Here is a 19,910-nt window from a genome sequence, read left to right on the forward strand (position 1 = left end):
GCAAAAATGTAGTTACAAATAGGCCACTGTTTATTTTGGGCTATAATGATAGTAGCAGTACGTAAGAAAGTTAAGTATTCTGCTGTGTTCTGCCTAGGCCTTATTTGGAATCTTGGCACTATATCTCTCTAAATAGAAACTATTCTGAAGAAAGCAACAAAAGATATAAATAAATACAGTTTGGGAAATGAATGGGAAAGGTTAAGAGAACAGAGTTTTTATTCTTGATACAGAAGAGACATTGCTGTCTTAGAACTATATGAAAGGTGATTACAAGGTGGCCAAGGAGGATTAATTTTATTCTTAGCAAGCAAGAACAGAATATTAAGTAAGGGACTTACTGAAGACTTTCCCACTTCCCAGTGGCAATATGTAGGGGGTGCATGTGCACCCCCTGAGAGTGCTGGTGCACTCACTTAACCGGCCACGCTGTCCACTTAAGCAATGGGCAGGGGGTGCAGGCGGGAGCACCTGTGCCCCCCATGCAAGCACTGACCAATCGCTGCAGGTGCTTCTGGGAGTGGCTGCGGCCGCATGTTTGCTCTGCAGGATTGCCTGTGGGGGGACTCCCCCCTCCCCCCCCCAGTTGGGAGGATCAGCCACGGGGGGGGGTATATGCCCCCCGACTAAGGCAGCACCAAGTCGCCCATGACGCAACAAATTTTGAGAAATCATCTTTGCTAGTGTATTTTTATTCTTCAAATTCAGTCTCTTTCAGACAAGTCTGGCTGTAAGGACTCTCTCTATGGCCAGCTTGCTTTAAAAAATTTAGGAATACAATAAAGCCGCCTTTGAGTTTTAGTGAAGAAAATTTACAAATATATGAATTCATAGCATCTAACAAAGTAGGCTGTAGCCTATGAAAGCTCATGTCTCTCTGAATAAGTTAGTTTAAAAGGTGTTACCTTGCCCTGCCTTCAATTTCATGACAACAAACTTTAAGCCTTCTTTTGGTGGAAGGTGGAGCACCACTTTTTAATTATGAAAAACTTTGAAGGAGAATCCTCTGAAACAGCGTTTGTATGTGCTGGACTGGTCAGTCATTTTTAGGTATGGAGGACAGAGTAAGCTTAGATGTTTAGAGTTGGGTCCATGGTTTTAAGAAGTGGGCATTAATCCCACAAAAATATTGGCTCTCACCTGGAATGTACAAGTGCAGGAGACCTTTAAGGAATTGCATCACAAACAGCTGAAGGGAGATAATCATCTTACCTGCAGAAAGGAATAGAAAAACAAGCTTTCTTGGCAGGCAAATTTACTGAGCTATCAAATCATGAGGAAAAATTAGAACACGTTAAAAATAGTTGGGTTTGGCCAGTAGTTTCAAGAGTCATTTGACAGATTAAATAAGGACAGAGAGAGGGGCATGCACCTCTTTAAACCTGGCTCTCAGTTCTTCACATTGCTGTATGCAGAAACATACAGCTGAAGTCTCTAGGCTGCTTTTGTCTAGAGGAGTGGGGGTTCTGTGGAAGCAATTTCAAGAGGTAATCTCTTTCCTCCCCATTTTTCTTTAAGGGAGGTGGTATTTCATATGACTTAACTTTTGTATACTTTATTCTCAGATGAAGTTATTTCTTCAGACGATGTTGGGGCAAGTATCTTCAACGGGCAGAAGAAGGTGTTATATTATGCTGATGCCCTGACAGAAATAGCTGTTGTTGTCCCATCACCAATGGAACCCTTAAGTAAGATCACTCTGCGTGTAAACTGCATTTTTCAAAACATATTTCATATTTATAAATCACTACTTCGATGCAGAATTGGTTAACAGATCACTTGGAACATTTTACAGTAACACCCAGAGGCCTCTTTCAGTAGTGGATTCCCAAATACAGACTCTTGATTAAAAAATGTAATGGGAAAAAGATTATCATGTTAGCAGGTTAGCATGTCATCATCTGCAAACTGCTTGTTACAAAATGGGTGGCTTGCACTTATTTAAAAAATAAGTGGTATTTATTCTGTTCTCCTTAGTGTGATAAAGTCTAAATCATAATGGGTGCCCAAATCTGCACAGTATTGATACTGTCTGCTAAGCTTTTCTCCTAGTACACAAGAATTGCCCTGTGTACTGTGACTGTAATTCAAAAGTATGGCCCTCTGCTGAGCTAGTGACTTCAGCAGCTCCACTGACAATAGATTGTTTTTCCGCCTTGAATCTTATGTCTCAAACATGCATGGAAAAATATATATTTAATAATAATATGATCAAATAATTATTGTTTATGAAGTGTTTTGCACTAAAATGCAGCAGAGTTGCTTTTTGGATCAAAGGATTATGCACTGCTGGATATGTCCCCTTCTCTTCCCTTTCTATCCTTGAAGAACTTCTTACCAGCTCTTTTTGGGCCAGGCGCCAGCAGCTTTTCTTCCACAGCTACCTGAGAAAGGTAGTTAGCTATGTTAGTCTAAAGTTAGTCTGATGCTGATGATGTGAGTTCAGATTTAGATTTATTTAGTCTATTCAGTGCATTTCTACCCTGCCTCCATCAGTCCATTATTTCCACCCCACCAGAGCATTCGTATTTTCTTTGCCATTCCAAATTTTAATTGCTGCTTCATTTAAACCTAATTTTGAATCCTGTCACATGCCATGCCATACCAACAATTTCTGTCCCCTCTATCCAGCTGCTTGCCTGCTACTCCTAGTATCCAGTGAAATCTCAGGTGAGATTACTCTTTCAAGTGAGTTCAGAAATAAAGAAAAGATATATTTGAAAAATGAAATATCAAACTGCATAAGAAACATGAAATCAAACAGGACATTATTAAAATTTGATCCCTCTGCCTAAGAGATTTAATTAGTCTTGGTTTCTAAGCCATCCAGTCTCACTGGCAGGACATTCTCTGTGGGGGACTCTAGTTTATGGAACTTCTCATTTGCATCCTAGATAGTCAATTTTCTTGACTTTTAGGGCTTACTGAAAAGCTAGTTTTTGGATTTATATAAAAATATCTAGATAAATGCTCTTATGCTTGATTTAAATCTAAATAAATAGTGTTTCTTTCAGTGACATCATTCCCATATATATTACAATTATGGTTGATTGGATCTGCAATAGCTGGAAGGGATCTCTAGCCATACTGAAAGAGCAAAAGGCAGCAAATAACTACTGTTTCTAGTTAAGTTTCACCAAGTGAATGCTGACAGTGAGTATCTGCTGCTGACAAAACCAGTTTAATGGAATCAGACCTGAGACTGTCTGGGGCTGGTGCTAGGTCACCCAAGCTTCATGGTCACCCAAGCTTCCCAGGCTCAGGGTATGGGGCAACCCTGAGCCTGGGACAGAGCTGCCCCCCTCCTCCATCTGCAGCCCCATAATAGTGCAGTTAGGGCATGGGGAGTTTTATGTCCCATCCCAAATATCACCTGTCTTGCCATGCATGTCTGGAATGGCAGTATACACAACCTCTGGAGTGGAGCATAACATTTCTCAGATCCCAGATGCCATTATTTTAATGTGTGTCAGGAGCCTCTGGTAATCTATTACTTAATGATCTTTGTTTCTTTTGATTCATCTGTGAAATCTGTTGGGGTTGATAGGAAGGCTTGAACTATCTAAAAGGCAAATGTTCTTTAAAATGAGCTTTTAAAAATCTTAATTATCACTTTTCTCCATGCACTTTGTTGCATTTGTAATGCTTTCCCCTGAGACCCATTTTTAGCTGTGTACTTTAAGCAAGCATGAGTATATTTAACTTGAAAATCATAAGTGCAATGATAGCTTGGCCTTTTTAGCCAGGACAGAAAGACTCCTCATTTGTCTTCATTTCACATACAGCTGATTCTTTGGAAAGCAATGTCTCCGACCAAGAGAATGATTCTAACATGGATCTAATGCCTGGGATACTAAAGCAGCCTTCTTTGACACTTGAACTTTTTCCTAATCATGCAGACAATCTCAGTTCCTCACAGCGGGTAAGGCAACATGTATGATTCTCTCCTCTCATTTGCTGCAAAGGACTGTTTTGTATACACTGTTTTTACAGATAGTACAGAGAAATTATTGTAGGGATTTTATAGCAATGATATTTCTGATCCAGTTTCTCAGTAGTGGAACCTCACATCCATAGGTTTATTGATTTATTGAGAGTAGGTTCTGCTTTTGTTGATGGTCATACTTTACTGTAAGGGATTGCAGATTTATACTATTAATACACTTAGATTAAATGATCTATTTAACCGTGCATTCCATACACTTGAAATGTCTCCAATAAAATCAGTCTGCCATAAAATGAATGGGACTCTAATCCATATGTTAAAAATTCATGAAGAACAGACTTATTAAAATTGCAAAGCTTTAATACCTATTGTTTTTAACATCACATATTTTTCAAACCGACATGTGTAGTTCAGGGTTTGGTGTCAAGATATAACAGCTAAAATCACAAGCAGGGAGGTGCTCAATATGGTGACAAATTGAGGAGGAGAGCACAGAACCACATGCTGAAGTCATCACAGATAGAGGATTTTTAATTACACATTCTATTATGAAACACAAGCCTAAAATCTAAACTTCCTGATATGCCATGTTAAAGTTTCATATAAAAAGCTCCAGTCAAATTTTAAGGTATATTTTGCATTAGCCTATAAATATGACTTACTTAATTGCAGTTGCCAAGCAAATTTTTGACAGGTAGAAATTTGTGACTTATGTTCACCTAGTATGCATGCATCTGGAGCCACATATCAGCCTGGCAAACACAGAACCTACTGCTTAGTAGGTGTCAGTGCTTGCATGTCATCCCACACTGCATGAGGTGTAGAATTGCAAATTGTGCCTAAGAGGCAGTGGCAGTGGCAGTTGTGACTGGAATACCTCTATTTCAATGCATAAAATGACATACACTAGATATAGAATGCTATCTCATCACCCTTAGGAAACTGACATCTGTCCTCTGGGGGAATGTGGGGGAATGCTGCTTCATAGTGAGAGCTATTGAAGTCTTGAATTCTAAAGTCTAGAAGAAGATGCAGTTTGGGCTTGTCCTCTAGAGTCTGGTCACTTCACTAGGCCAGGGCAATATGAGGAGGAGCACATCACTTCTAATAAGAGATGCTAGTCGTTTCTGGACAGTAATGGACTATGACATATGCTGCATGTTCATTTTAAGGAGCTATACAAACCAGACACAAAGATATTCCACATATATTATATGTCTTTGTGGCTGGTTTGTATGGCACCTTAAATTGAACATGTGGCATATGTATATAACATTTTTGTGGCTTGTTTATAATTTTATGGCACTGAAAGTGCCACTTGCTGCATTTAATGGTGATATTTAACACATGACATAAATATAACACCTTCCATGGCCTTATGTGTCCAACTTATTGGCTCTGTGTACCAATTCTCCCAGATTCAGTGTGCTTACTTTATGAGAATCCCTGAGGTGACAAGCTAAGTTTTGAGGCATTGAAGCATCCATTAAACAAGAGGGAAAAAATCTTGGGTAAGATGGAATTTAGATAGAAACTATAAGAGAACATTATACTATTAAAATGAAAATGTTAGAGTTAGAAAATTGAAAATTGATCAAGCTGCTTTTGAGTGAGAATGTGACCAGAAGAGCAAAAAAAAATTAAAAAAAAAAAAGTTCTTGCATATGTGCATGATACATGCACCTCTCCTTCTCTCTTTCCTCTAATTCCAGAAATCGCAAACAGGTTGTACTTGGAAACTCCCAAAATAGAATAGAAAGCCATTCTCTTCTGATCATACACTACATATGTAAACTTTGAACTGCAGTGGACCCTTTTAAGGAGAGAGTGGATTGTTAATGTTGGCTTTAAAAAGCCTAGATCCTGTAATCTGAGATTATAAATAAAGATCAGTTGAGGTCAGTAGAGCTTCACATGGATACAATAGTCCACCTGCACAGACCATGTAGCAGGGACTTAAAATAGTCATAATTTTAATTAGGAAGAAATTTTTGAAAGACCACAATCAAGGACAGTCTAAGTCTGGCAATATTTCACCTCCATTCTGCAGTCCAAAGTATGGTTTAATAAACTTGCTCCTCCATTGTATTTTTCAGTACCAAGTGCTTCTGAGCAATATTATCTCAAAGTTGCACATCCTGCCTCCCACACTGGTTTTCAACACTTCTCTAAAGCTACTCTTTTTAAAAGTAACAAGATAAAAGCAGTGTGTATAATGTTATGTGATTCATCCTAATCAGCATGAGAAAAGAGATTTTTTCCCATAGTTGCATCCTTACTTCTATAGGCAACGCTTTCAAATGAATGGCACAACAAAATGAGGCAGTCTTGTGGAGCTGCATTATAGGAAGATGGTTCTGGTATCAGTAGTTAAGATTAAAATGTAGAGTTAGAAGATTATCTTATTCTTAGCTGCAAGCAAAGGGTAATTAAAAATGGATCTATGTCAGTATGGCAGAAGGTTTCAAGTAGAGTTCCAAAGAGATCTATCCTGGATGCTGGAATCATATTCACAGATGACACAAAACTAGGAAGAATCACAAACATGTTGGAGGATAAGAGGGATGTTGTTCTAAGAAGGATTGCTAGGAAGAGATGGGATTCACCTGACGAAGAGAGGGAAGAGCATCTTCGCAGACAGGCTTTCTAATCTAGGGAGGAGGACTTTAAACTAGGTTTGGTGGGGAATAGAGATCAAAGCCCTGAAGTAAGTGGGGAAGTAGGTGACTTGGAGGAAGTACAAGTAGAAGGGTGCAATGGGAGGCCTTCTCATTCTTCCTGAGAAAACTAACAGATTGCCATCCTATCTCAGGTGTCTGTACACAAATGCACATAGCCTGGGAAACAAGCAGAAGGAATTAGAAATCCTTGCACAGTCATGGAACTATCACGTGATTTAATAAAAGGTGGGATAGCTCGCATGAGTAGATCACTGTCATGGATGGGTATAAACTGTACAGAAAAGAAGAGGAAAAGTTTCTGTTTATGTAAAAGAGCTATGTGGTTGCTTACAGCTCCAGTATGAAAGTGGGCATGGCCTGTTGAAAATCTTTGGGTTAGGGTCAGAGGGAAGAGCAGCAGGAATGATTGTCATGGTGTGTGTCTGCTATAGGCCACCAGACCAGAAGGTTGAGGTAGGTGAGGTTTTCTTCAGACAGCTAACAGAAGTTTCCTGATCACAGGCCCTGGTTTTCTTGAGGGACTTCAACCACTCTGACATCTGCTGGGAGGGCAATACAGCAGTGCACAGGCAACCCAGTAAGTTATTGGAGAGTGTTGGGAATGACTTCCAGGTGCAGATGTTGAAGAGGCCAACTCAGGGCCATGCTGTTCTTGACCTGCTGCTCACAAACAGGGAAGAATTGGTGGGGAATGTAGAAGTGGATGGCAATTTGGGCAGCAGTGACCATGAGATGATTGAGTTCAGAGTCCTGAGGAAAGGGAGGAAAGCAGCAGAATAAGGACCCTAGACTTCAGAAAAGCACACTTCTACTCTCTCAGGGAGCTGATGGCAGGGTCTTCTGGGAGGCCTGTCTGGGAGGGAAAGGAATCCAGGACAGCTGGCTATACTTTAAAGAAGCCTTACTGAGGCTGGAGAAATGAACCATCCCAATACACAGGAAGAGTAGCAAGTATGGCAGAAGATCAGCTTGGCTTAGCAGGGAACTCTTCAGTGAGCTAAACCACAAAAAGGAAGCTTACAAGAAGTGGAAATTTGGACAAACAGTTAGTATAACTGTGTTGCCTGTGCATGCAGAGATAAAATCAGGAAGGCCAAAATGCAATTGGAGTTGCAGCTAGCAAGGGACATAAAGGGTAACAAGAAGTTTCTACAAGTATGTCAACAAGAGGAAGGTCAGGGAAAGTGTGGGTCCCTTACTCAATGGGGAGGCAACCTAGTGGCAAATGATGTAGAAAAAGCTGAACTGTTCAATGTGTTTTTCACCTCAGTCTTCACAGGCAGTCAGATTCCAGACTACTGCACCTGGCTGCACAGTTTGGGGAGAACATAAGCAGGCAACAGGGGTGAAAGAACAGGTTAGGGACTATTTAGAAAAGCTGGATGTGCACAAGTCTACAGGACCAACCGTGATACTGAGGTGGTTGGTTGATGTGATTACAGAGCCATTGGCTCTTATCTCTGAATACTCATGACAATTAGGAGAGGTTCCAGATGATTGGAAATGGGCAGATATAGTGCTTATCTTTAAGAAAGGGAAGAAGGACGATCCAGGGAGGGGGCAGACTACAGATGAATCAGCATTTCCTTAGTTCCTGGAAAAATCATGCAGCAGGTCCTCAAGGACTCCATTTCTAAGCACTGGGAAGAGAAGAACGTTATCAGGAACAGTCAGCATGGATTCACTAAGGGCAAGTCGGGCCTGACCAAACTGATTGCCTTCTATGATGAGATGACTGGCTCTGTGGAAGGGGGAAGAGCAGTGGACGTGATATATCTTGGCTTTACCAAGGCTTTTGATATGGTTGCACAAGCAAGCTAAGGTAGTAAGGGTTGGATGAATGAACTGTAAGATGGATAGAAAACTGGCTGGATCATCAGGTTCAAAGGGTAGTAATCAATGGCTCAATGTCAAGCTGGCAGCTGGTATCAAGTGGAGTGCCCCAGGGGTTTGTCCTGAGGCTGATTTTGTTCAATATCTTCATCAGTGATTTGGTAGATGGGGATGGCATACACCCTCAGCAGGTTTGTAGATGACACAAAGCTGGGGGGGAGTAATAGGTACACTGGAGGGTAGAGCTAGGATTCAGAGAGTTCTAGATAAATTGGAAGATTGGATCAAAATAAATCTTGTCCTTATTGAAACTCATAAGTTGGGGACAGTGACCACTAATCAATCGAATTCACCATATGGCATAGGGTGGGTAAAATAACTAGTAGGGTAGAAGTGCTTGACTTTAGGAAGGCTAACTTCAATGTGCTTAGAAGTCTAGTCAATGATGCACTGCAGGATAAGAGATGGGAGTCCAGGAAGGATGGTTGTTTCTAAAGGAAGCGATCCTTTGGGTACAGAGGGAGACTACCCCAGTACGAAGGAAAAGGGGGAAAGGAGCCAAAAAACTTAGTGAAACAGGGAAATCCAGGGGAGCCTAAAGGTAAATATAAGGCATACAGGCGGTAGGAGCAGGGGGAAGCTATGGAGGTGGAGTATGACCTGCACTTGCAGGGAGGCAATTAGAAAAGCCAAAGCAACTACAGAGCTGAGACTGGCAACACAAATTAAAGACAACAAGAAGTGGGGGGGGGTTTAGGTATGTGGGGAGTAAAAGGAAGGCACAGGGCAGCATAGGACCCCTACTGAACAAGAAGGAGCAAGTAGTGAGAGACAGGGGAGACAAGGCTGAGCTCTTAAATGAGTTTTTTGCCTCGGTGTTCCTGAACAGGGCTCAAGATAAGTCTCCTAATAGGTTCTTAGGTGGGCATCAGAGGGACACCAGCCCACCAACTGTCAATGCTGACTTGGTGCAGAATCACTTGAATGGACTGGATGTGTTCAAGTCAGCAGGCCTGGATGAGCTGCATCCGAGAGTATTGAAGGAATTGGCCAATGTCATAACAGAACCACTGGCATGGCTATTTCAGCACTCATGGTGCTTGGGTCAGGTCCCGGAGGACTGCAAAAGGGCCAGTGTGGTCCCTATTTTCGAGAAGGGGAGGAAGGAGGATCTGAGTAGCGATAGTCCAGTCAGTCTCACCTGCATCCTTGGAAAGGACTTTGAAAAGATTATGAAGGATCATATTTGTGGGAGTCCAGCAGGAAAAATAATGCAGCAGGGCAACCAGCATGGATCTGTAGCAGGTATATCATGCGTGACCAATCTGGTTTCATTTTATGACAGGGTTACAAAATGCTTAGATGCAGGAGTACAGGTGGATGTAGTTTTCTTGGATTTTAGCAAGGCTTTCGATACAGTATCTCAGACCATTCTCATAAATAAATTAAGGGGCTGTGACATAGCTGTTTACACAGTCTAATGGGTAGCAAATTGGCTTAGCAGTCGCACCCGGAGAGTGGTAGTAGACGGGTCTGTATGGACCTGGAAGGATGTGGGTAGTGGGGTCCCACAGCATTCAGTCCTTGGACCTGTACTCTTCAATATCTTCACCAGTGACCCTAGGATGTGGGTAGTGGGGTCGTGCAACGTTCAGTCCTTGGACCTGTACTCTTCAATATCTTCACCAGTGACCTACATGTGGGTGTGAAGTGTACTCTGGCCAAGTTTGTGGATGATACTAAATTGTGGGGTGAATTGTACACTTCATAGTATCATAGTACTTAGGGTTGGAAGGGACCTAAATAGATCATCAGGTCTTACCCCAGATAATCAGATCCGACCTCTGGAGGGTGGCGAATGATTGCAGGCAGGCCTGGACAGGTTAGAAATGTGGGCAGTACACAATAGGATGCAGTACAACAAAGACAAGTGCAGAGTGCTGCACCTAGGGTGCAGAAATATCCAGCACACCTACTGGCTAGGAAGTGACCCACTCAGCAGCACAGAAGCGGAAAGGGATCTCTGAGTCATAGTGGACTCCAAGATGAACATGAGTCTTTAGTGTGACGAAATAATCAGCAAAGCTAACCTCACTTAATCATGCATCAGCAGATGCATGACAAATAGAACCAAGGAAGTGATGCTTCCTCTCTATGTGGCATGGGTGAGACCACAATTGGAGTACTGTGTCCAGTTTTGGGTGCTGTACTTCAAGAAGGATGTTGATAGACTTGAGAAAGTCCAGAGGAGGGCCACTTGTATGGTTAGGGGCTTACAGGACAAGCCCTATGGGGAGAGACTGAAGGACCTGGACCTCTTCAGTCCCCACAAGAGAAGGCTGAGAGGTGATCTTGTGACCGCCTACAAATTCATTAGGGGGATGCAGCAAGGGATCAGAGATGCTCTGTTCACCAGGGCACCTCTTGGGGTAACAAGGAACAATGGTCACAAACTGACAGCAGATTTAGGCTAGATATCAGGAAAAACTTCTTCATGGTAAGGGTGGCCAAAATTTGAAATGGGCTTCCAAGGGAGGTGGTGCTTTCCCCTACCTTGCGGGTCTTTAAGAGAAGGCTGGATAGGCATCTGGCTTGGGTCATCTGACCCCAGCACTCTTTCCTGCCTAGGCAGGGGGTCACACTCAATGATATGTTGAGGTCCCTTTCGACCCTAGCATCTATGAATCTAAGTGCAAAGTCCTATACTTAGGATGGAACTATCCTGAGTACAGGCTGAGGACTGATTTGGCAGCCACAGCTCTGCAGAAAAGGATCTGGGGGGTACAGTAGACAATAAGCTAAATATGACCCAACAGTGTGCCCTTGTTACAAAGAAGGCCAATGGTATACTGGTTTGCATTAGTAGGAGTGTTGTCAGGAGACTGAGGGAAGTGATTCTTCCCCTCTATTCAGCATTGGCAAGGCCACATCTGGAGTACTGTGTCCAGTTTTGGGCCTCCCATTACAGAAAGGATGTGGACAAATTGGGAAGTCCAACAGAAGGCAACAAAAATGGTTAGGGGTTGGGGCACATAATTTATAAGGAAAGGCTGAGGGAACTGGGCTTATTTAGTCTGTGGAAGAGAAGACTATCGGGGGATTTAATAATAGCCTTCCACTACCTGAAGGGTGGTTCCAGAGAGGGTGGAGCTAGACTGTTCTCAGTGGTGGCAGATGGCAGAACGAGGAGCAGAGATCAAGTTACAGCAGAGGAAGTTTAGGTTGGATATCAGGAAAAACCTTCTCATGAGAAAGATAGTAAAGCACCAGAGCAGGTTATCCAGAGAGGTCGTGGAGTTCCTATCCTTGGCGGTTTTTAAGACTTGGGTGGACAGAGTTTTGGCTGGGATGATATAGGTGGAGATGATCCTGCTTTGAGTAGGTGTTTGGACTAGATGTCCTCCTGAGGGCCCTTCCAACCCTGACTTTCTGTGATTCTATGATTCTAAGAATGTCAAGATTCTTCTGAATTACAGACTGGAAAGCTGGGCTGGAGCTAACAGGATGAAGGTCAGTGCAGACAAATGCAAGTTGCTACACCTTGGGAAGAACATTAAAAGACACGACTAAAAAGTAGGTGACATATGGCTGCATGGCAACACTGTGGAGGAGAATCTGCATATCTTGCTAGATCACAAACTCCATATGAATCTGCAGTGTAATGTAGCAGCACAAAAGGCAGATGTGGCTTTGAGATCCATCAATACAAAGATTAGGTGCGGAGTGGGCTGGGCTGGGTTACACTCTGGGAGGCTAACTCCAGCCACCCACAGCCAGGCTGCACTCCAGGAGGCTACCCCAGCCACAGCCTGACTCCACCCACCCCATAGAGCACAGTGGAGTGGAGGCTTTGGGTGGGCTGCAGCCACCCTAAAATTCCCCATAGCCTCTGCCATCAGCCCCTCCTCCATCCGGGTGCATGTGCCCACCACCATGCCCTGCTGCTGCTTGCCTAACCGGGGCAAAGCTGCGGCTTGTCTAGGAAGTATGGGAAGGCTGGGCGAGCGGCAGGAGGGCATAACACCCACTCCCAGTGCCTTCTGCCGCCCGTCCAGAGTACAGCCCAGCTCAGCCTGCCCCGCACAGATCTGGGGGTACACACCCGCTCCAATGACCTCCTGGACCGGCGGCGCACAGTGGCAGGATCCCCTCTCCCCCACTCCTGCATTCCCCTGCCCCAGCTAGGCAGCTTGTCCCAGCCCCAGCCCAATCCCTCCCCCCTCTACCCACTACAACAGACTTACCAGCTGGAGGCAGCTGTGTGCAGTGTGGTGAGGACTGCTGCCTGTTTAGTCTATGGCCGAACTGTCAAATCCAAATTGGCTGAATCGAATTGGGACAGTGATTCGAATCACTGTCTTTCCGAATCGGCCAAATCCAAATCTGAAGCGAATACTTATAGTTTGCACAGGCCTAGCTTATACTGACGTATGTTTTATGTAATTGTGACAAGTTCAGGCCTCGGGTAGCTGTGTCACCCCCTGGTGGGCACGTAATTCCTCCCCCGGCTCTAACTGTGGAGGACCCTCACTTTCTCACTCATCCTTGGATGTTATTTTAGCAGGAAGAAGACGGCCTGAGAGTCTTTGAGCAAGCCTGCCATTGTTCTTGTGTTGGGGTTCAGCCTTCTCAGCTTCTGCCCTTTTTCTCTTTGTGGGCCCTCTAGCTCTAGTCCACTGACTGAACCGAGTTTCGGGGTTCCCAGCTTCCTGCCTGACCTTTCAAGGCCTTTGTCTCTGCCCCCTCTGGCCTCAGTCTTCACCCTTCTCGGGTCTCTTCCAGGCTCCCTGGCTTCCAAGCTCTGCCTTTCTTAGTCTCCCATGCCTTCTGGCCCTGAACTCTGCCCTGCTCTGGGATCACCCCTCTCAGGCACTCTGCCATGCTTCCCCCACTTAGGTGTGCTCTGGTATGGCCTGTCTTGGGCATGCTCAATGTGCCCTCTCTAAGCACTATGGGATTGCCCCCCTTGGGCATGTTTGATTCGCCCTCTCTAGGCACTATAGGATTGCCCATTTTGGGACTTCCCCTGGGACCTCCAAGTAACCCCTCACAGTTCCCTACAAACCACTGGCTTTTTCTGTCAGTATCTAGTTCCCTTTGGGTACCAGACCCTCCTGGTCCCTGTGGCAGGAAGCCGCCTTTATTTCTCCCCAAAATCTCTGTGCTGTGATAATTTGATTAGGATGGGCCCAGCAGAGAAGACACACACTTACCCTGTCTCTTTAGGTAACCTGAGCTGGCTACATTCCTGGGGGAGCAGGGAAACCTGCTCCCTCTGCCTACGTGACTGGTATCAGCTACCTGGGTGAGGGGTTTCTACCTGGTGGGCTAGAGTCTGCCTGGCAACTAGTGATGTATTTCCAATTGGTTGGCTGACAGCCAACCAGAGCTGGCCTCCACTGGACCAGGTGAATGAGGTCACAGGGACTATATAAGTTAAGACTGCCCAGAAGGAGGGAGCAGCAGCCATGTGGAGGACTCAAATTTAGAGAGGAGCTTTACCATCTGAAACTGGCTCTCTCCCCCATAACTCAGGAGCTAGGAACGGCCTGCTTCCAGAGAGAATGTCCAACAGCCTCTGGAGGATGCTTGTGAGTATCTAATCAAATCTCGAGTAGCTTATGTAGCTGGCAGTAACTCAGATGCGTGATCAAAAGGCTAACTCAGCCAAACTGTTTTGCTCTATGAGATTTCTGTGATATTGCTTAGTCTTGTACCCTACTTTCACCCTACCCCTGTAATCAATAAAGTTCTCCTTTGTGACCGGTGTGGGAGACTTATTGAGGGGTGGGTCTAAATTATGCGTAAGAGACCCCTTAGGTCTGTGGACTAAGGAAGACTTTCTTTTTTGGCCCCCGACTTGGGGAAGTGCCCCAAGTGCCTGTACTGGGTCAAGTACCCATAGGACTATTAGGCCTGTGTTTCCCCGAGTCCCTTCTCGGGGTGGTGGCAGCTACGTTACCCCCAGGCTAGCGGGTGTGCTCCAGGAAGGGGGTCAGCCAGATGTGAGGCACCCCTAGGGAGGCACTTGGAGCCTGGAGGGTGGTTGAGTGCAGGGAGGTGGGGGGCTCAATGAAGGAGCGCCCCCTACTGGCTCGCCACAGTCCCCACCCCCAGGCACCAGAGAAAACTCCAGGTATCTAGTCCCTGCTGGGCACTGGACCAAACTGAAATCAAAACAAGAAGCCCTTCTGGCTATAAAACTACAACCCTAACCCTGGGCTTTAATCAGCTGCTAGCCCTCGGCTTCCCTAGCTGTCTCCAGGCCTAGCCCACTCCCCATCTGGCTCACAGCTATAGGCACCTCTGCAGAGCTTTTCCCTATTCAGGTTCCACAGCCAGGCTACCCTATATCCCTCAGGCCCTGCCCCTTTTCTAGTCAGCTGACTTCTCCAGGGTTGCTTGCAGGTGCCTTCTGATTAATCTCATTATCTACCTGTCATGGCAGCCCAGATGCAGCTATGCCCTGCCTTACCCACATGGTTGTGATTGGGCTCTTTCCCTCTTAGTGGCAGGGAGCCAAGGCTCTCTGTTACAGTAATGTAAATTATAATGCTTCTGCCAGGCCCCAGTTAGAAGGGCTGGGTTCAAATTTAGAGGTGTAACATCAACCATTGGAAAAGAAGTTTGGTTGGCAGTAAAAAAAAAAAGAATCACATTAAAAATTATTTCATTGGAAACCCTGCTTGACTGGAGCGATGGGTTTACACCATGCTGCTTCCCCACTCCCCTCTCCCTCAGGCGTTGGCTGTCTCACCCCCATACCTAGATTTCCCACTGTACCCTGCACCATATTGCCCCTTCCCTGCCGCCCCCCCTGCTGCCACCGTACCCCTACTCCCCTAATCCTAACAGATCCCCAGAGAACCTTACCTGTATCCCAGCAGTATTACAGGCAGCCCAGGATGCAGCAGCAGCAGCACATGGCTGAAAGAAAGTTCCCTGAAGGGTGCTGTACTCCCTCTCTGGCACCAGCTGCCACTCCTGTTCTCTGCCTATTGTAACTTTAATCAAGCAGTAACTGCTTAGTGCTTTTATTGACAACTAAAGGTTTTTTTTTTATGGACTTGACTAATAACCATTTTTAACACTTTTTTTGTTTGTTTTTTTTTACTGACAGTCTGTATATTTAATGACAGTTGGTAGTCCTGGTCAACTTTGTATGGACTGGGATTTTTTGCTGTCCTCTGTAATGGGGGATCCTTGTATCTCTTGAACATATTTTAATAAACCTCATAGCTGCAAGGCATTGGCCACTGTAGGCCCCCTGCTTTACATGTGACAGATTATGCCATGTGGGTTTGTCAGGTTTGACTATGTGGTTTTACTAATATGTCCCCAAAGCATCCTATTAGTTATATGGATGATTCTGCATGTGTTGAGGTGGAGAGGGGTAGGGAGGAGAGGGGTTGGACTAGAACTCTGCAGGCCCTTTCCTGCCCTTCTGTTCTATGATTCTGTTTAGCAGATTGTACATTTATTCAGTTGCTGAATATGTCTCTCTCAAAAAATGGTAATAAATAGCTGACAAATAGAAGCTGAACCATATGTCCCTCTTAAAATCATGGAAGTGATGGATCACATTGCAGCAGGAATGTGGCAAGTTTAGGAAGGCAAAATTGCTAGTTGAAGTAGACTGGTCTGTTACCAAGCCCACTGCATTAGCCTGCTCTGCTTTGTTATTGCATGATTACCCAATATATGTAGTTTACTGCCTTCTCTCCTTTCCTTTTTGATCCCATTGTTAATATGCAGCCATACTAGCAGCTGTTCTAGGTGTGATAAAAACTGAGCCTCCCCTTCTTTTTTTCCTGGTATGTATGTCTCTTCACGCATCTGATGATGTGAGCTCTCTGCTGACAAAAGCTTAAGTTATACAACTCTAATTTAAGAAGTCTATAATATGCAAATCTACCCTGCTTTCTGCAGATTCCAGGGTACTGTTACCCTGTTTACATTTCAGTATCTGCCTTCAGCAATAAAAAAGCTTGCTACTTGTAACATTAAAACAAGTTTGTTAAGGAAGTATCATGATGGACATACCTCCCTTGGAAGACACCAGCTCCTCTGAGTGAAGGATTTTTTTGAACATGTCAACTTATATTTTGTTTGCTTATAACATTCATTAAAACAAAATCTCAGTTCTAACTTCAGGAGCAGTAAGAGAAAGTTTTTAGTGGTCGTTAAGGGCCTAATTGCTTTTTCTACCTTTGAACAGTTTGTGCCTTTGAAAATCTCATCCACAGTCTCATACAGGCCTGTGCACAGACTAATTTGAAATGTTAAAATACAACTATTTGATAAACCAAGATAGATCTGAAACTTTTTAGCAGGTTAGAAATATTATTGTATCAATAATTTGCTGCCTTAGTCCCTTTCATTAATGGGCATTAAAATCTGTTTAAAACATTACATCTTGTATTGTTTCTTTGAGAAAATGCCCTGTATCTAACCCTAATTAAGTGGAAAAAATGAAATTACAAGTGAATAACAGAACTAATGTAAAAACACTAAAAGAACCATTTTGATTCTTGTTCCTTTATGCATAATATTGGGTGAATGGTTCTGTAAGTACAATAGGTTTTGATGGCTTTTAGCTGCTATTCATATTGCTATTATATTGCTGTTCCTGTAAAAGGAGATGTATCTGCTAAATGTGTTCCAGGTGTAAGGTCAGAGTCTACCTTCAGTTATTTACAGCTACGTGAGTGTTTTCTTTGGAGCCAAACAGGTGCCATTGAGAGCAGAATCATTGACTTCTGCATGAACCAAAAAGAATTGTAATCCACTTTCAATCTTAAGGAGTCATTGAGAAAATAAAGACAGCATGCCTTATGATCATTTTAAGACTTTTGGGGGCTTGGAAGATAGTAGTATAGGCTTCCACAGTAACACAGGAGTACCCTATTATACTCACACATACTAATAAAGAACGTAATTGGTCAAGCTTGGACAACAGCAATAAAATAAGCAGGAACAAGTATTCATCAGGTTTTAATTTTAGCCTACCAAGTTAAAAAAAATAAAAGTTAACTGTGATACAGAAACCCAATTGCTGCTCATATCAACATAAATCTACTATACTGCAGCAACATAGGCAACAGCTCCATCTTTTGCCAAGGGGGAGTTTCTGTTTGGTGACTGAAAATCTTAGAATGGTTGCTTGTTAAATGTCATTGGAATTTGATTTATTTTACTGAAGCTGCTCTGCTCTTCTGTTCAAAATAGCTCAGTCCTACTTCCAGATCAAAGAAGGTTCCTCAGGGCCGGACCATTCCACCAATGGGACCTGAAACCAAGGTGTATGTGGTCTGGGTTGAACGTTATGATGATATAGGTGTGTAGGACTTCTGTTTTATCATTAATTAATGTAATAGTGGGGCCAACAACTAAGCTGTATCTGAAATGTTTTATTTTTTTAACTGAGTTCTGTTTATTGTTAGACAAATGCTAGATTCTGATTGATCAGTGTTGTTTGTATTTAAATGATCTAAAATGTGTTATTTTTACTTTGTATAAACAATTAGGAGTAAATAGTTAAGAGCATTTTACACATCCTTTTTTTTTTTTTCCAGAAAACTTTCCGCTCTCTGATTTGGTTCCTGAGACCAGCACTGGTGTAGAAACTACAGCAAATAGTAGTACTTCCCTAAGGTCAGTTTTTAAATTTCTTTTCTTTCAGTCAACAGGCAGTGCAGCAATTTAAGAAAACTTCCACTCAGGGACATGAATGTTCTTTGGTTTCTCAAAGACAGTTGTACCTGAACAGTATCATAGATGGGGTCTTGTTAAGCATGATACAGTAGATTTTTGCAGCAGATATTTGTCTGGGCACTAATGAAAGGACTTTTGCATTTGTAGGGTTAGAACATGCATCTGAAAAGTAGAAAATGTGGTGTTCTCTTCCTGGTTCTGTAACCAGCTGCTGACCCTCTGTCTTCTCCTGTTCATTTTTTAATAAGATGGTTTAATGCTGCATTCACTTGTAGCACTTTGAGATCCTGTGATAGAAGTATATAAATGTATTAATGATCCCTCCCTCTTTAGGTACAGATCTCGAACACTGGAAATCTACCCACCACATCCTCATGTTCCTTTCCAGAGATATCTTGAAACTAATCTTCTAACATGCTACACAATATTAGTGTGGCAGAAGGCAGGGCACCTTTAATTTAGTAAAATTCAGAAAGGCTTAAGATTTCATAAGCAACAGCTTCCTTTCTCAGATGCTGTGGCTGGACCTGCAAGGAGCAGACGTTTCAAATAGAAAGCACTAATTTAAATACAAAGGATAGGGAAGGGGGGAGGAAAGGAGAGAAAGCAATGCTGAAAGAGGTAAAGGTGATAAAGCAGTAAAAGCATAGGAACATGAAGGTAGAAAAAGCTAGCTCAGGTAATGGATAATCCGTAGTCTCTGTTTAGACCATGCTTAAAACATTCCATTCTGTGGATAACTTCTTGTTACACAATTCTGCATTCAGGTTGGCTTTTACAGTCTTGTTTAAGAACAGCTACAGTAAATCAATGATAGAATATCCAGGGATTTACATGTCCTTTTTGGAATTGCTGTCAGATCACTGTTATTCAGAAGGGCACTGTGAGCAGATGTTATATTGGATATTTGTAGAGGAGCAGGTGAATGAACCCTGAATGTTATAATCTGTTTTGTTTGGTCTAGTGATGATGTGGTCTGTGTTGATGAGGAGGCACATTTAGCATCTGGGTCTGTTGCAAGGCCTCGTGCCTTGGCGAAAATAGAAGTCTGTTGCTGAAAAGATGTCATTTGAAGTTGGGAAGACTGCCTGTAAGCCAGGCATAGGTGACGCTTGCCTCCTAAGGTGGAAGGGGTGCTCAGCAACCACCTGGTGGCGGTGGCAGGGGCATGATGGTGGCGGTGGCAGGGGCATGATGGTGGCAAGCAGGGACTGCCCACAGTCCCCCATGGCTGGATGCCAACTCTGGAAGTGCTGGTGGCATTTCTTGGGGGGGGAGGGGAGAGCCACCGGTGCTCCACCTGTCCCTTTTGCCCATCACCAAACCAAGAGTGCTCGCTCTGAGGTGGGGCATCAGCTCTCTGAAGGGGTGTGCATACATCCCTGTGCACCCCCTACACGTTGCCTGTGAAGCCAGGACAGGCTTGTTCCCCCATAAGTCTGTCTTGAGATGGTCATTGTTTTCCAGGGGGGAATTGGAGGTCATTAATCATGTTTACAAAGTGTTCAAGCTGGTGACTATAGGTGATGAGAGATTCTGTTTTCCCTGTCGCGTTTAGTATTGTAACAGGTCAGAGTGAAGTCTATTCTAGATCCCTAAGATGGTGCACTTACAATGAAAGCTGGTGGTGTAGAGATAGCTGTGTAGTCCCTCCTTCCTTTCCTCCATCCTTCTTTATCCTTTGTATTTAAATTACTGCCTTCTGTTTATCCTTTCAGGTCCATTAATAGCATCTG

At 43.7% G+C, this 19,910-nt stretch overlaps 1 protein-coding gene across 5 annotated transcripts in view; it reads left to right on the forward strand.

Moving 5' to 3' along the window:
* RALGAPB (Ral GTPase activating protein non-catalytic subunit beta) overlaps positions 1–19,910 on the forward strand; it is a 200,559-nt gene that overhangs the window by 162,116 nt on the left and 18,533 nt on the right. For all 5 annotated transcript variants that reach the window (XM_090020643.1, XM_090020644.1, XM_090020645.1 and 2 more), the window contains exons 24-27: positions 1,566–1,688; positions 3,786–3,922; positions 17,689–17,797; positions 18,036–18,114. In XM_090020643.1, the coding sequence (XP_089876769.1) occupies positions 1,566–1,688; positions 3,786–3,922; positions 17,689–17,797; positions 18,036–18,114 (448 nt within the window). The remainder of the gene's footprint in view (positions 1–1,565; positions 1,689–3,785; positions 3,923–17,688; positions 17,798–18,035; positions 18,115–19,910) is intronic.

Source organism: Crocodylus siamensis, chromosome 10 (genome assembly GCF_052110815.1).
Source record: "Crocodylus siamensis isolate JL-2025a chromosome 10, ASM5211081v1, whole genome shotgun sequence".
NCBI lineage: Eukaryota > Metazoa > Chordata > Crocodylia > Crocodylidae > Crocodylus > Crocodylus siamensis.